The 15,122-nt window shown below is 41.0% G+C and overlaps 2 protein-coding genes across 5 annotated transcripts in view; one reads left to right on the top strand and one right to left on the bottom strand.

The window, feature by feature from the left end:
- Nucleotides 1-8,758, bottom strand: part of SUGCT (succinyl-CoA:glutarate-CoA transferase) — a 747,749-nt gene extending 738,991 nt beyond the window's left edge. For all 4 annotated transcript variants that reach the window (XM_019451100.2, XM_053897878.1, XM_053897879.1 and 1 more), the window contains exon 1: nt 8,545-8,758. In XM_019451100.2, coding sequence (XP_019306645.1) covers nt 8,545-8,644 — 100 coding nt within the window. In that variant the 5' untranslated portion in view covers nt 8,645-8,758. The remainder of the gene's footprint in view (nt 1-8,544) is intronic.
- A 62-nt stretch (nt 8,759-8,820) lies between these two features.
- MPLKIP (M-phase specific PLK1 interacting protein) lies at nt 8,821-11,805 on the top strand. Its single transcript, XM_019451102.2, has 2 exons — nt 8,821-9,475; nt 10,541-11,805. The coding sequence occupies exons 1-2, from the start codon at nt 9,011-9,013 to the stop codon at nt 10,739-10,741; spliced, it is 666 nt and encodes a 221-aa protein (XP_019306647.2). The 5' UTR covers nt 8,821-9,010; the 3' UTR covers nt 10,742-11,805.
- The last annotated feature ends 3,317 nt before the right edge of the window (nt 11,806-15,122 follow it).

Raw genomic sequence — 15,122 nt, forward strand, 5'->3', positions numbered from 1 at the left:
GTCTGTGCCTCATTCTCTCTCGGCCCCTCCCCTGCTCGCACTCTGTCTCTGTCTCTCTCAAAAATAAATAAACATAAAAAAAAATTTTTTTAAAGAAGTAAATATGTATAAAACAATTCACCTGTGCTTGACTACCACAGACAATGCATACATGCTTAGAGTTAAAAAGAAGATGATTAACAGTAACCTTTGGCTCTCATATGTGGAGGCCCTTTTTACACAAACAGGTTTGAGCAATGATGGAATGCAGAAAGGGCCACAGTGACCACCTGGCTGAACACAGCCCCATCAGTGACCCACCCGGAAATACCTATAATTCCTAACTGACCAGTGGGCTACTTATAACCAGACAGTTACCAAAAAAGGTAAAATTTCATACCTCACCTCCACTCCTTACAAGCAGCCCCCTCCCACTGTCTCATCGCAGACAGCCTCTCCTCTGCTGTCCTGCCCTCAGCTCCCATTCCATGTGTTCAGTAAACTTCTATCTCCTTTGTTCTGCTTCAGGTGAATTCTTCCACCTCAGGGGCCACTGGCTTCCACCCAATCATCACCCCACATTTGAGGGCCCCCATCTGATCAAGAGACCCCCCCCATTTAGGAGGCACCACATTTGGTGCCCCCTCCACCCACATTTGGGGGAACCCTGCACGAGGAGCCCTGCCAGTCTGGGACTCTCCTCAAATTCTCTTGGGAATCTCTCAGGACTTTCCCTGGGTGAACCAGCTCTACTGCTCTTTGGGGAACTGATGACCTCTGTCAGGGGTTACTCCTCATACAGGATTCAAAGCCCCAGGGAGAACCAGCCTGACGCCCTTGCCAGAAAGGGTGAGGGATTTCCCCTTTTGCCCTTCAGAGGGGAATCCCTCCCTCCCGCTCCTTTCTCTTTTCGACCCTTCAACAGTCTAACCCCTAGTACTCCTCAGATAACTGAAGGCCTTTGGCCAGGGCGGCTCTCCAGTGTGGTCTGAAGGTCTGAGGGGGAAAGCTAGGATTGTCCGAGCCTGGGAGAGTGAAGGACCTCTTTTCTCTGCTCTCTCATTCTGTCTCCTGAGGTCTGTTCCCAAAGTCTGACACAACTGGCAGGTTGCCCAGTCTGAATCCCCACACACTATGGACTGCATTGGGACCCTTTCCTGACACTGGCTGACTCTGAGCCGCTGCTTCTTTTGGCCTCCACCCTTTTCCTCTGTTCCTGCAGATCCAGCTGCCATCTTGATCTGTGGGCAAACATGTTCCCACGCATCTGCATGGGTCTGACCCAGTCTGGCCAAACCGGTGTCTGGCTCTCCCTGTCGCCAGGGGACACCCCACCAGGAAGTGCCATGCCATTTGCTGCAACCTCTTGGTAATACACACCAACACGGTGGGATACCCCAAGAGTTGGTCACCCTGTATTTGCCATGACTTCTCTCCATGGTGGGACACCACCTGAAGAGTCCATCCCCTCCTATTAGGTCTGGTCCTTTTTCAGGTCAGCCCGACGCCCTGACTAAAATCCAGACCATGAGTCCGAACTCCATTCTCTTTGGCAGGACACCCCTTTGGGAATCAGTAGCTGGTCTTTCCGACGATGGGACCTCTTCTCTTCCTTCTGACTCACTCTTGGGCTGTGTTCTTAAAAGCAGGAACAAATTGGATCCACAAGGCCTGATGTTTCTGGGCCTTAGTACAAACCCCCTGATTAAGAAGTATGGCCCTTCCACAGAACGCTTTCGTATAATACTTTTTTCAGCTTGACCTCCTTTGCTAGAACTCTTCCAAATGGTTAGAAGTCCCATATCTTCCGACATCTTGGTCGGTTTCATGGCCCTAAATCAGCACCTTGACATAAGAGTCATTTGCAGAATGTGTTTGGCCAATAGCCAGTCGCTGCCTGACATATTGGATGCTGATTGCCTCACTGTGCTTCCTGCTAATAGATATGGGGGCTTCTCCCTCATTCATTTCCCAAGTTAATGGCTATGATAATTTGGAGCCAACTGTCTCTGGTTAATCTATCTTTGAGGGGGACTTCAAGAAATATTCCCAAGCAGCTGCAGAAACTCCCTTTGTTTTGGGAAAGTTTCCTGTCTTCTCCCACCCCATGCGAACTGCCTACATTTTCATCTGATGACAGGAAAACATGGCATCTGCAAATCTGTCCAAATTGAGAAGCCAAGCATTAGGACTGGGGAGTCCTTTTTCTCTGCCTTCTAGTGGCACCTCACCTCTTCTGCCTCCACCTCCTCCTGTTTCTGCACCACTTTGGGTTCAGCCTACCTAACTGGTTCCTATAGCATCCTCAGTGCCTCCAGCACCATTGGCTCCTCCTTCTATCCTTGCAGAGCCTGGATCCTGCTTCAGATTCTGTCGACCTCTCTCTGCCCCTCCCCTGTTCACGCTCTGTGTCTCTCATTCTCTTTAAAATAAATAAACATTAAAAAAAAATACTTTCTGGGGCGCCTGGGTGGCTTGGTCAGTTAAGCATCCGACTTCGGCTCAGGTCATGATCTCACGGTCCGTGAGTTTGAGCCCCACGTCGGGCTCTGTGCTGACCGCTCAGAGCCTGGAGCCTGTTTCAGATTCTGTGTCTCCCTCTTTCTCTGCCCCTCCCCTGTTCATGCTCTGTCTCTCTCTGTCTCAAAAATAAATAAACGTTAAAAAAAAATACTTTCTAAGGTTCTAACAAACTTCTCCAGGTTTAAAACTGTAAACTGAAATTTCTGACTAATTCGGCTTGTTTGCTTGGTATGTTATATTCTGGTAGAAAGTCGTCACTCAAAATTCCTATTATTAAAGTATTTTGTGTCACAGAAAAAAACGAATTTTCTGTGTAGAAGCCAAGAGCACCCTTTTGGACTTAGACCACCCACTTCAGAGTTCCTCACCGGTGCCCCAGGTAAAAACTGACATGGGGACAAACTGATTGACTTTTAAGTGCACCCAGGTGAAACATAATTCAGTATTTAAACTAATTGAAACTTTTATTCTACCAAGATTTACTGAAGGCCAAATAAGCTCATGTTATTCCTGTTTCAATTTGTTAGCAAAAACATGACTTAAAATAATGGTGAATTTTGTTTGTCTCAAAATTTTCATAGGTTAAGATAGCTTTAAAAGACTTTGGTAACCTGAAATTGTAAAGTTCCGCTTAGATGATAAATGGGATTGAATTCGTTGGACTTCTAGGTCTTTTCCAAATAAGATAAAATATTAACACATTGATTACTAAACATGAGTTTTATCTGGTTTTGACTTCTTATTTCAGAAAAACTAAGAATATTTGGGTACGTCGGAAAACATGCTTTGTGCTTAATTGATTCATAAATTTGCGATCCAAAGAATCTTGGTGCAACAGTTCACAGCTCACAATTGGTTACTGCTTAGTTTTCACTGGAGACTAAGGTTGCTAAGAGTTTACAATTCTGCTTTTCTCTCTATTAAAAACACAAAGTTTCCTTGGATTGTTCATCGGCTCTTGATAAGAAAATGTAAACAAAGTTGTTTTCTCTTTTCTTTGCCCCGAAAAACCAGTTTCTATGTTTTGTCTTTATCAGGTCTTTAATGATCCATAATCCTATTTAGGCATGTGCTTTAAAACTTTCTAAGGTTTTAGAGGTGCCTGGGTGGTTCAGTCAGTTAAGCATCCAACTTAGGCTCAGGTCATGATCTCACAGGTTGTGAGTTCGAGCCCCGAATTGGGCTCTGTGCTGACAGCTCAGCTGGAGCCTACTTAGGATTCTGCGTCTCCCTCTCTCTTTCTGCCCCTCCCCTGCTCACGCTCTGTCTCTGTCTCTCTCAAAAATAAATAAACATTAAAAAAATAAATAAAGACTTTCTAAAGTTTTAACAAACTTCCCCAGGATTTAAAATTGTAAACTGAAGTCTGTGACTAATTCAGCTTGTTTACTTGATATGTTATATTCTGGGATAAGGACATCACTCAATATTCTGATTATTAAACTGTTTTGTGTCACAGACATAACCAAGTTTTCATGCCAATTGCATCATAATGAACTCTCACCAGATTGTTAACAATGTCTTTGTGATTTATATTGTTCTGATGCTCTTGCAAAATGAATTTTGTCTTCAAGGAGATTTATAAAAAGGGCTTTTGACAAATACAGGTATTTGACATCTTTAAGATCATAAAACTGAAATGGGTAAGAACCTCCAGAACTAACTAAAAAGCTGCATTCTAACTGAACAAGAATTAGTAACATGAAACTAAGTGAATTGGGGAAAATTACTACAGTTTTTGTAACTCTTGTTTGAAACATTGCTGGTTCTGTAACGTTTGCTCTTCCAGATTAAGGAAACTTTCTCTTAAGATATCTATGACTTACAGAAATGTGGTATTCATTTGTAAACAAATTGAAGTATTTAATTTTTCTCTCTATCTGAACCCTTTGAAGTTCAAAAAGTCTCAGTGAGTATCCTTTCTTCCATGGTAATCATAGTCATTTGCATTAAGTTCAATAAGAATCTGTTCTCCTTTTAACAGGAAACCATTGGAAACACTAGTTCTTTTACCAAGGTTTAGACTGGAATGCCATATCTGAGAAAGACATGCATAGACTCAGATGACCAGACAGCTTTAAGGAACTGAGGTTGACTTTATGAAACACGGAGTCATAAAGTCCCTTGGAAATGTTGGCCTGATACCCTGCTTACAGAGTTCCCAGCAGCCTTACCAGGTGAGTAAAGAATGTCACTTCCTGGCAGGTGCAGGAACCTCAGGATACTTTGGGGACCTCGAAGAGCCCAAATCTATACGTATTGGAGGTATGTCTGATGACAAGTATTTGGCTTGGCTTCTGGCCTAGAGAGGCTACTAACAGTTCAATTGAGATTCCTCATGAAAAGTTCCAGCGAAGCAGATTTTAAAAGATCTATAAGGCCAAATGCTATTCTTCCTGGGCTTGCATAAATAATTAGGCCAAGGGGCGCCTGGGTGGTTCAGTCAGTTAAGCATCTGACTCTTGGTTTCAGCTCAGGTCATGATACTAGGTATGTGTATCTAATATGTCAAGGCATTGTAAGACAGCCAGTTGGTTAGGCCTATACATACAGGGGTTGAACCACAGGAAAGATCCCCAAAAGTATAAATGTGGGAGTATATATATTATAGCTGCCCAATTGCCACCTTTCCCTGAGAAAGGCAGAAAAAAGTTAATCTTCCTAATGTAAGCAAATTTTCCTTAGGAAGAAAAGGGAAGGTCTCTGAGTTCTTACCCTTTGGAATGTAAATAAATGTCTCAGGGAGAGAAGATTAACGTTACAGAGGGAAAGATTAATTTTACAGCTTTACAATCTCAATCCTGAATGTCTCCAAGGCTCAGAGTTTTATACCTCTTTGAAATAGAAACATAAACTTCCTGGGAATTCTCTAACAATCTAATCTCTTAACAATCATTTAACTTCCAAACCTTGCCCTTTAATCCAGGTTCTGGTTTTCTTGACTTAGAAAGCTGTGATCACGCAGAAAAATGAATATACACACTTCTTGGTAATACACAGTAAAACAAGCCAAAATATTCAATATTTTCAGCCCTTGTTAATATCTGACACCTCCTAAAATACTGGCTTTTGTACTCTTTCTAGAGAGCCCTGGGAATTCCTCAGAGGTGCCTCAGATGCCTCTTTTCAGGGGAGCATTTAGAGGTGCATAGTGAGCAGGGCTCTGAAACCCCAATTCCTGCTTCAAGCACAGCCCATATGCTCTCATATTTGGGGTTTCCAATTATGTTTTTTAAAGATAAGACTCTACAAAAAAACAAAACAAAACAAAAACTTGAAATCCACTGGAAGAAAAAAAAAAAAAACACTGAAAAATCTTAAGCAACCTAAATAAAAATCCTGTCTTACAGAAACAGACATGGTTCCATTGACATTTTCGCTTAAATTTCCTTGGCTTGGTACTCTTACTTGCATTAATGTGAAACTTATAAAATACACAACACCATAAAATTAACCAATTATTTCTGGGGCTCCTGATATTGTTCACAGGTACTCAGAAAGTTCTTGATGTTCTGTCTGTTGATGTCCTATGTACACAATGCCACTTGAAAAAAGACACTAAGTGTCTTCCATGAAAGCACCAACCTATCCAGTACCCAATTTTCTAATGTTGATACTTCCTAAACAGGGCTGCAATTCTTTTTTTTTGGCGGGGGGGGGGGGGGGGGGGGGGGGGGAGGGAACCAAACCTCTGTTGCTCACAAAATAAGAAGTGCCCTTTTCTCTCCACAGGACTCAGACTTCAGGGGGGCAACTACCATACTCTCATATCTATCATCCCAGTTCTTCACTTTTCTACTTCTCCTTCCCCTCATCTCTCTCCCCCTGAACTCACCACCATACATTCGATACAAACAGATGCCTCAGACGGACCAGTTCAGGCACCCACATTGCAATTCCCATGCTAACACCTGAGAAGATTGTAGCTACACTTATAAAAAATCAGTATTAAGGTTATACCTACTAATCTCTAAATCCAAAACAATATGCTACACAGCATTTTCAAAATTTTACATGTTCATTTATCTATTGCAGTTTCCAAAGCACAGACTAATAGTCAATTCATATATCTTTACGTAGGAAAAAAAATCTCCTGGGATTCAAGAAGCCTGAGTTCTAGTCGCACCTCTGTTTGTTATGTGAACTTAAGCAAGTCAACTTGACTTCTCTTGGGCTATTTCTCATCTCTAAAAAGGCAAATGGCCTATGCTCAGAAGTGATCCAAATGGAATATGGAGTTTTCATATAATTAAGAACTCTCCCACAATCCTCATATGTATCTGCAAACCTGGTGAAGGGTACATTGTCATGTATAATCTACCTGTCAAACATTCTGCACTGTATTTCTTTCCTTTACTCATCTATTTTTTTTAACATTTATTTATTTATTTATTTATTTTGAAAGAAAAAAGAGAGAGCAGGCTTGCATGTATGCATGAGGGAGATGGGCAGAAAGGAGAGAGAATCCCACGCAGGTTCAGTGCTGTTAGCACAGAGCCTGACACAGGGCAGGGTCCCAGGAACTGTGAGATCATGACCTGAGCCAAAACCAAGGGTCAGAGGCTTAACTGAATGAGCCACCCAGGCACTCCTCCCACCCCATTTCTAATACAATTGCATACGTGTAGAAGATAGCAAGACACCGCTACAGGGAAGATCGTTCTAAAAGTGTAAGCCAAGTAAAAAGACAACATACGGTATTTTAATCAATTCTGCAAATCATTTGCCAGTTATAAAAAAATTAATAAAGGTAATTTTGGCCTCCAACACCCTCATTTTTCTGCTTCTCTCCCCAGAAAAGTAGATTGGTTAATTTTACACGACAGGTATCACTGATGATGTCGTGACCGACCCAATCGTTTATTCAATAAATACCTGACTGCTCAATTACCAGGCATTAAGCTAAGCACCACAGACAAGGCACAAAAGTTAAATTTTTGGCCAAGATAGAAATACACAATAAAGTAGATAATCTGGGTCCTCACGCCTTCATTGCGTCACAAGGCCTTGATGGCATTATCCTGCCCTGATCGATTCTACAACTTGGGTCTAAAGGACAAATTTGGTGAACAGAACTTGCTCAGAATAAATAACAAAAAACAAAAACAAAAACAACCATTTGTGTCTCCACTTCTCAAGAGGGATGGAAGCTGAGAAGACAGCACGCTCTTCGGCTAGCCATGTCACCGAGCAGTGACAGAGAGGCAGTGAGGAGTGACAGCTGCAAGGCGTACAGCCTGGAAAGGAGAGGTCCCCGCTACCCGTTAGGCTGTGATTTAATGAGTCCTAAAGTTCCTTAAGATTCTGTTTCCTGCGAGCTGATTTCAAAAGTCATGGTGGACTATCATTCCCAAATTCTGAGGGAGTAAAGAAAGTTCTTTAAAACGGTAGTCAATTTAAACTACATTTTCTAAATAAAATTCTGGGACAGGTGTCTGGTACAAAAGCGTGTTTTATTATACAGTAGGTGTCGTTCCTGAATTAGCACATTCGTCTTTATAACCAACAGTTCGTGAAACAGTCAAGATTTTAAAAGCTTCGGTCAAAGTTTGCTCTCTGAAAATCAGCATCTGCCTCGGAGCCGCCTCCCTAACCCGCTTCCATTTAACAAGAACAAGGAAGGGGCTGAAGTCCGATATGAGTTACCACAGGCTCTCCCCCCAAGTTATGCAGAGATGTATTCTGAAATCCTTTCTGAAATGCGGCTGGGTGCACCTTTTTAAAGTTACTTAAACTCGGGGGACACAGGGAAGGGGTAAGGGGCAGAGGCGAGGCGTCCGCCCAGTACGATCGCGCAGGGGCGAACTCTCGGGCCCTCGGCCGGGAAGCCGGGCAGGTGACCCCGGGGCGGCTGCGGGCGCGGGGCCAAGCCGGCCGCGGGGCCAACGAGTGAGGGCCCCGGGAGATGGGAGAGGCCAAAGGGCGGGCTGCGGGGACAGGAGACACTTCAGGAAAGCGCGGGCGCTCTCTCCATGGCGCCGCCCGAAGGGGAGACAGGGGCTGGGTTCCCCTTCGCCGCCCGGACCGCGTCTCGGAGGGTACCTGACTGCGGGCGGCCGGTCCACAGCCCCCTCCCGCCGCCCGGGCCGAAGAGAAGGCGGGTTCTCCGCAGAGCCGCAACCTTCGCCAGCGTCGCCAGCATCGCGCGCCTCTCGGTTAGCCTAGGACCCTGCGTGAGGAAAGAGCACAGCGCGCGCGCCGTTCGCCGCCACTGGGGGCGCCCGCGAGCACACCAGGCCCCGCCCCCAACTGGGCAGCCCCCCACTGGGCGGAGCTCCGTCGAAGTGCTCTGGATCCCTTGTCACTGCGTCCGGGAGTTGTCTAGTTAGTCGGTCCCGACCGCACACCGCAAAAGACGACAGAGCTCTTTGCTGGAGCCGAGGGTTCGGCCTTTCTTTTGTTCTTTTTATTTATCCTTCCTTTACTTCAATCCGCTCAATCTCCACCCAATTCAGTAATCCACGTTCTGGCCTGTGCCTAGCGGAACCCTTGTGACACCGGAACCAATATGCTGTACTGCGCTGAATGGCAGAGGACTGTTTTGGCGAAGGACCACCAAGTCTCTGAGAAGGGTTGGTCGGGACAGTTCCGGCGGGAGAACGCGGCAGTGAGGTCTTCGTCTTCATCTCCTGATATGCACCGACAGAATTTTCGACCCCCGACTCCTCCCTACCCCGGCGCGGGTGTAGGAGGTTGGGGTAGCGGGAGCAGCTTCCGGGGTACCCCGGGCGGAGGCGGACCGCGGCCGCCCTCCCCTCGGGACGGGTACGGGAGTCCGCACCACACGCCGCCGTACGGGCCCCGGTCTAGGCCCTACGGGAGCAGCCACTCTCCGCGACACGGCGGCAGCTTCCCGGGGGGCCGATTCGGGTCTCCGTCCCCTGGCGGCTACCCTGGCTCCTACTCCAAGTCCCCCGCGGGGTCCCAGCAGCAATTCGGCTACTCCCCAGGGCAGCAGCAGACCCACCCCCAGGTAATAATAGCCAGCGTTTGCCGAGCTCTTACTGTATGGCAGGCATGGTGCTAATAATCCCTTTACATGGATTATTTTGTTTAATCCTCTATGAGGTGAGATACTATTGTTGGCCCTGTTTTGCAGATGAGTAAACTGAGGCTGAGAGAAGTTAAGTAACTTTCTTTAGATTATCTTAAGTAATAGAGCTGTACTTTGTGTTTCTAGAGCCCTCCTGCTTTGAACTAGTACACTGCCATTCATACATAGATTTCCCTAATTCCCTCCCCTTTGCCAGGGACCTTGCCAGTTCGTGTGTGTAAATTATTCTCCGGGGGGGTGGGGGGGGGGATGAATGACTCACCAGCATAGAGTTCCTCTGAGTTACTGGGTTCTAGCCTGGTGCCATTTTCTTACTACCGGTACCTTTTTTAGGCGAGGGCGGCGGGAGGGGGTTAGGAGCTTCAAACGACACTGTCTCCTGCTCCAAGCCTTCTTAAAGGAAAATCGATGATATTGGAAGTTTCCCATTCTCAGTAAGTGAATTCAGGAAGGCTCAGGGGGTATTTCTGATGTGTCTAGGGTTTCTGTCGTTTAAAACTTACATGGTTTTCTAACTTTCCTTATACTAAACCAACCTCACCCCCTTAGACTCTGGTGCTTTATAAAGAGATAAAATTTCGTAGGATGTAAAGGTTCTAGAAATTTTGAAGGTGTAGGGTTAAAAAAAAAAGTTTTAATTTCCTTTCAGAAAAAGATGAAAATTTTGAGGAAAAATTGAAATATAATTAATTTCTTATTTCATCACCAACTGATAGTTCTACAGAGTTACTACACTAGAAATCTAGAAGTATTTGAAGGTGACAGTTGGCATGGACTTATTAATAAACAGGTATATCAAACTGGCTTAAATACTTTTAGGAACAAAAACACTAGATTAAAGGAAGAACCGACTTTGCAGTTGAACATGTTTGGGTTCAAAACACAATTTTTAACTAGCAATGTGATCCCCACTAGCTTTAAAAAAAAAAAAGTGCCAATTATCTCTACTAAACATTTTTTTAACTGATGATTTTTTTTCTAAAGGGTTCTCCAAGGACATCTACACCATTTGGATCAGGGCGTGGTAGAGAAAAAAGAATGTCTAATGAGTTGGAAAGTTATTTCAAGCCTTCAATGCTTGAAGACCCTTGGGCTGGCCTAGAACCAGTATCTGTAGTGGATATTAACCAACAGTACAGCAATACTCAAACATTCACAGGCAAAAAAGGAAGATACTTTTGTTAACATTTCTGAAATTCACCGGGAAGCTTCTTGTGACAGGAACATCTTGGACAAAACTTTTACTTGTGTAATTAAGTTGAACCCTAAGATGGTGACTTTGAATAATTAGTTGGGTCTTCTTGGTATTTTTCATCATATCAAGTATTGTTGATAATAGAGAAAACATCCAGTAGAATAATTTGCAATATTTAGCTCTTTGGAAGTGCCTACCACATTTTAGAAGATTTACAGTTTCCAGATATTTAACGTTCATGGTTATATAATGGACATTTGTCTTTTCAATGGTTTTTCCAATGTTTTAAAATAAAACATTTTGTCTTTCTAGATATATTGTGGTTTTGTCATATGCTAAAGAAGTGGAATTATCAAAATAATGCCTGTAATCACTTGCTTAGAATTCATAGATAAATATTTTGCATACTACTTTTGAAAGTGAAATAAACCATCCTTTGAGCTGTAGATAGTTCTATATTTGTTCATAGGGAAAAAGGGTGAAGAAAGAGAACAGAAAAGAATTCTACTCATATTTATTATAACCATTGTTTGTGCATAGTTATGTAATGCTTTTGTAAAAATGCATTGAAACTTTATTGAAAGTCACAGAAACCCACTTACACTTAAAGAGGGTATTTATTCTTTTTATACTCATTTAACTAGAAAGGGCAATGATAGACCTATTTCTTGTGTAGCTAGATTAAAGTGTTCTGTATCTGAATTTCTCAACATCTCAATATTACGGGGCCATCTTCTCTTGAGCCAAGGAAGATGGATACCAGCAGTCTGAAATCACTTCCATTGTGAAGAGAACATTTCCTAATACCGTCCATCCCAAGAAAGACAAATTTGTCATGCCTGATTCATGTTTCTATAGTCTTGAACCAATAATTATGCCCAAGGCAGTGAGGCCTTGAACTATTGACCTCCCCTATAACAAGACAGGGTCCCATAATCTTCAGCCCTGCTAGGCCTGCCTGGATTAGAATAGTGGTTTTCCAAAGGAAGGGATGCTACGTGTATATACCTGTATTTCTCCCGCAAATATTTAAATAAAGCTAAGTTTTCTAACATTCAGGCTTTTTAGATGTTTTGAGATCACAACATGATGAAGATAGAGCTAGTTAAAATTCTTTTTAAACATACCCAAAAAAGAAACATCTGAAAATGAAAAGGTCACACACCTATGTGAGCCATACTCTGTTCTGTTAGGTCTTTGGCAGAGGCAAAGAAGAAAATGAGAAGGGAAGGAGTTTAGCTTCACAACAGCCAGGACTGTTTGTACCAACTACTAGCTGATTCAGTTATTTAACTTCTCTATGCCTCAATTTTTTCATATGTAAAATGAAAATAGTACCCATGTCATAGAGGTATTGTGTTTGAGGATTCAATGGGTTTATATGTGTGCAACTCTTAGGCCAGAGCCTGGCACATAGTAAGCACTCAATAAATGGTAGCTATTACTTTCTCATTCACCCCTATAGAGCCTCAGCTCCTAGAATGATGTCTGGGAAATAGTAGGTGCTTAATAAATATTTGGTGAATGAATGTAGACCTTCTGATTATAACTACTATATTGCTCTGCCTTGTCTCCTCTATATAAAAGGGATAGTAAATTAGTAATTTTCCCCAATATTTTAAAGGAAATGTCTTTATTCTTTAACACATTGTCTTTCCAGATTATTTGAGGTCATGATGTGTGATGGAAATTAGAGCAAGTAGAATACTTATAAATCTTTTAATGAACTTTATAGGTAAGATATACTATCTTCAGGAAATGACATTTGGAAATAATTATTAAACCACCTCTTAGAGATCACTGGGTTATTGGCAAAGATGAAAAAGGAAGTCAGGAAGAATTTTGTGCCAATGTATTCATATCATATTTGGAAGATACACAAATTGTAACGGTTCCAATGGTTTATGTGCATTTTATTTCACTATAAGTGTAATGTTAAAAACTAAATGTAAAATTTCTTTCTTGCCAAGTACCCAACATCTACTTCCAGGGGTCTGACCTTTTCTGACTTTTCTTAAGAAAAACTTTTTTTTGTCCTCAGGGAGGGTGCATTGCTATTTCGCTCTAGTTAGTAGTGTCTTCAGATATCCAAGTTCTTGCAACATTGATAATTTGGTTTGTTGCTATTATTAGCCTATCTTTGTTTAGCTGAATGAAAGGAATTGATCATTCTTTAAAATGAAAAATAATTGTTTTCTAGCGTTTCAAAATACACATTTTTGCCTCCATAGAAATGCTATATAAGTTGGAAAAAGTTTTAGTTAAGTATGCATCCTGAATATTCAGATAACTAAAGAACAGAAGTATAATCTGTAGTGGGGTCTTCAAACAAGGGTGTGTGTACTTCTGGGAGTCTTCAGCCTTCCAAGGGAAATGCAGGCATAAAAACCTTTGCAGATCCTCAATTCCCATATATACTCTTTGTTAAAATGATCTGCCTAAAGAACATTTTCATGTTTGGTGAATTGTGCCAGTTCTCCTTTTTATCTTCTGCCTTTTCATAATAACCCTTCTCCCACTTCACATAAGAAAACTATGGCAGCTTGTGTTTTCCAAAAACAAGCCCAACAATATTTCAGGTCCCACATACTCTTCCAGAACCTTGCACTACCCCATCAAGATGTGGAGTTACATCCCTTCCCTTGCAACCTGAACAGACCTTTTCTGACTGCTCTATTTAAAATATGGTGGAAGTTAATTTTCATTGTGAGTGAAGTGTGGTCTTAGAAATGGGTTATATTGGCCAATGTGGAGATTTTCAGAATTCAGATGTGTGGTCAAGTAGGAGATAGTATAATGATAGTTCTTATTTAATGACCTTGCCTTTTTTGTTTCCTGATCAAAAATTCATTATTCCTGTGGGTGAATCATGTGAAAGTAAAGCAAAGAGCAAGAACATAAATGAAGGTAAAGGTACCTTATTTTTAGGTAACAAATGATAAGATTATTTGCCTCATCTATCTTAGAATATTCGAAATTGGTACAAAAACATGATGGGTTTTGATAAATGCTGTCAAGCAAACTATTTTCACCATTCTCAATAATGGTAAAGAGCCTGATAAATAATGTCTCAAACCTGTCTCAGTAGCATAATTAGCATGATTTCAAGGAGGAAGAAATTAAAAGTTCCATGTTTATTTCTGACATACTAATATTAGATTTTCAAATGAATAGATCACATACCAAAGGTAAGTTCATGATTGTATATTTTCCAGAGCATTTTTCAGATTTCTTAGGAGAAACTTATTAACCTTTGCCAGTTCATTATTAGATTTTGTAAATCCTTATTAATTTTTTACCTAGCCCAAGTCTCTTCCTTATTTCCTAAGCTTTTTTCATTCTTAATATGTATTTAGGTTTAAATTAACAAAACTATTAACTATTATGGGTTTTATTATAAATAAAACCCATAATAGTCATCGATATACCTGGCTTACTAGTGATTCAATATAGTTTTTACCTCCTAATTTCCACAACCTAATTTTTCATCTAATCTAAGACGCTATTCTGTGATTCACTGTTACACACCACTTAGTAAAAACACTACCCACTATGATATGCCATCAATTGTAAGATGCATCCCAGTTTCATAAATGTTAAGATGTGTATCTTAGTTTGATAAAAATACCATAAACAATAATCATAAAAGCAGAACATATACTTATATTGGTAAATGGAATAAGTATTCCCAAAATGTACACTAGGACATAGTACATTTAACTTTAGAAAATCAACTTTATTTAGTTATGATTAATTCTTTTATATTACATCCTAATTTTGTAAAAACTATAACTTTCAAACATACAGTTTCTAATCTATATAAAATTATCCTCAAGAAATCTGTGCAATTTCAAATTTTGTGGGGGTATTTTTACTCCATTTTATCTTAATTTTAAGCTCCATGAGCAAGATGACTCTGTGAAAGAGTTATAGATAAGTCTTAGTAATAAACATCTTTGGTTAACTTTCCAAAGAATTGAGAAGGAAAATGGCTTGAAAATAAGGTCTTTAGTGAGGGTAGTTTTCAGCTCTTTGCTTTCAACAAAATTGAAGAAAGCTTAATCAGATTGTCAATTAAAATCATTAAAAATAATTTGATGACAGACTAGTTTATAAGTTTTGGCATATAACTTAAAAGGAATTCAAGAAATGAGTGACATCGCTACAACAGAATTCTTTCTATCCCTTTTTACTATATACGTGAATGAATTTTCTTAGCATTTATACATACGTATATTTAACATTTATACATTATATATTATATATGTATGCATTTTATATATTATATATAGTACATTATACATAGAAAATAGTAATAAAATAGATGTCTTATTCTAGCAATTAGCAATATTTATGAAAATAAAATACAGC

The sequence above is a fragment of the Panthera pardus genome, unplaced genomic scaffold (genome assembly GCF_024362965.1).
Source record: "Panthera pardus isolate Hobbes unplaced genomic scaffold, ASM2436296v1 HiC_scaffold_8, whole genome shotgun sequence".
Classification (NCBI taxonomy): domain Eukaryota; kingdom Metazoa; phylum Chordata; class Mammalia; order Carnivora; family Felidae; genus Panthera; species Panthera pardus.

Excerpts from the sequence above, each read along its gene's own strand:
- MPLKIP (XM_019451102.2), top strand. The coding sequence starts at position 9,011 with ATGCTGTACTGCGCTGAATGGCAGAGGACTGTTTTGGCGAAGGACCAC. Across the intron at positions 9,476-10,540 it reads AGCAGCAGACCCACCCCCAG|GGTTCTCCAAGGACATCTAC; the intron begins GTAATAATAGCC and ends TTTTTTCTAAAG.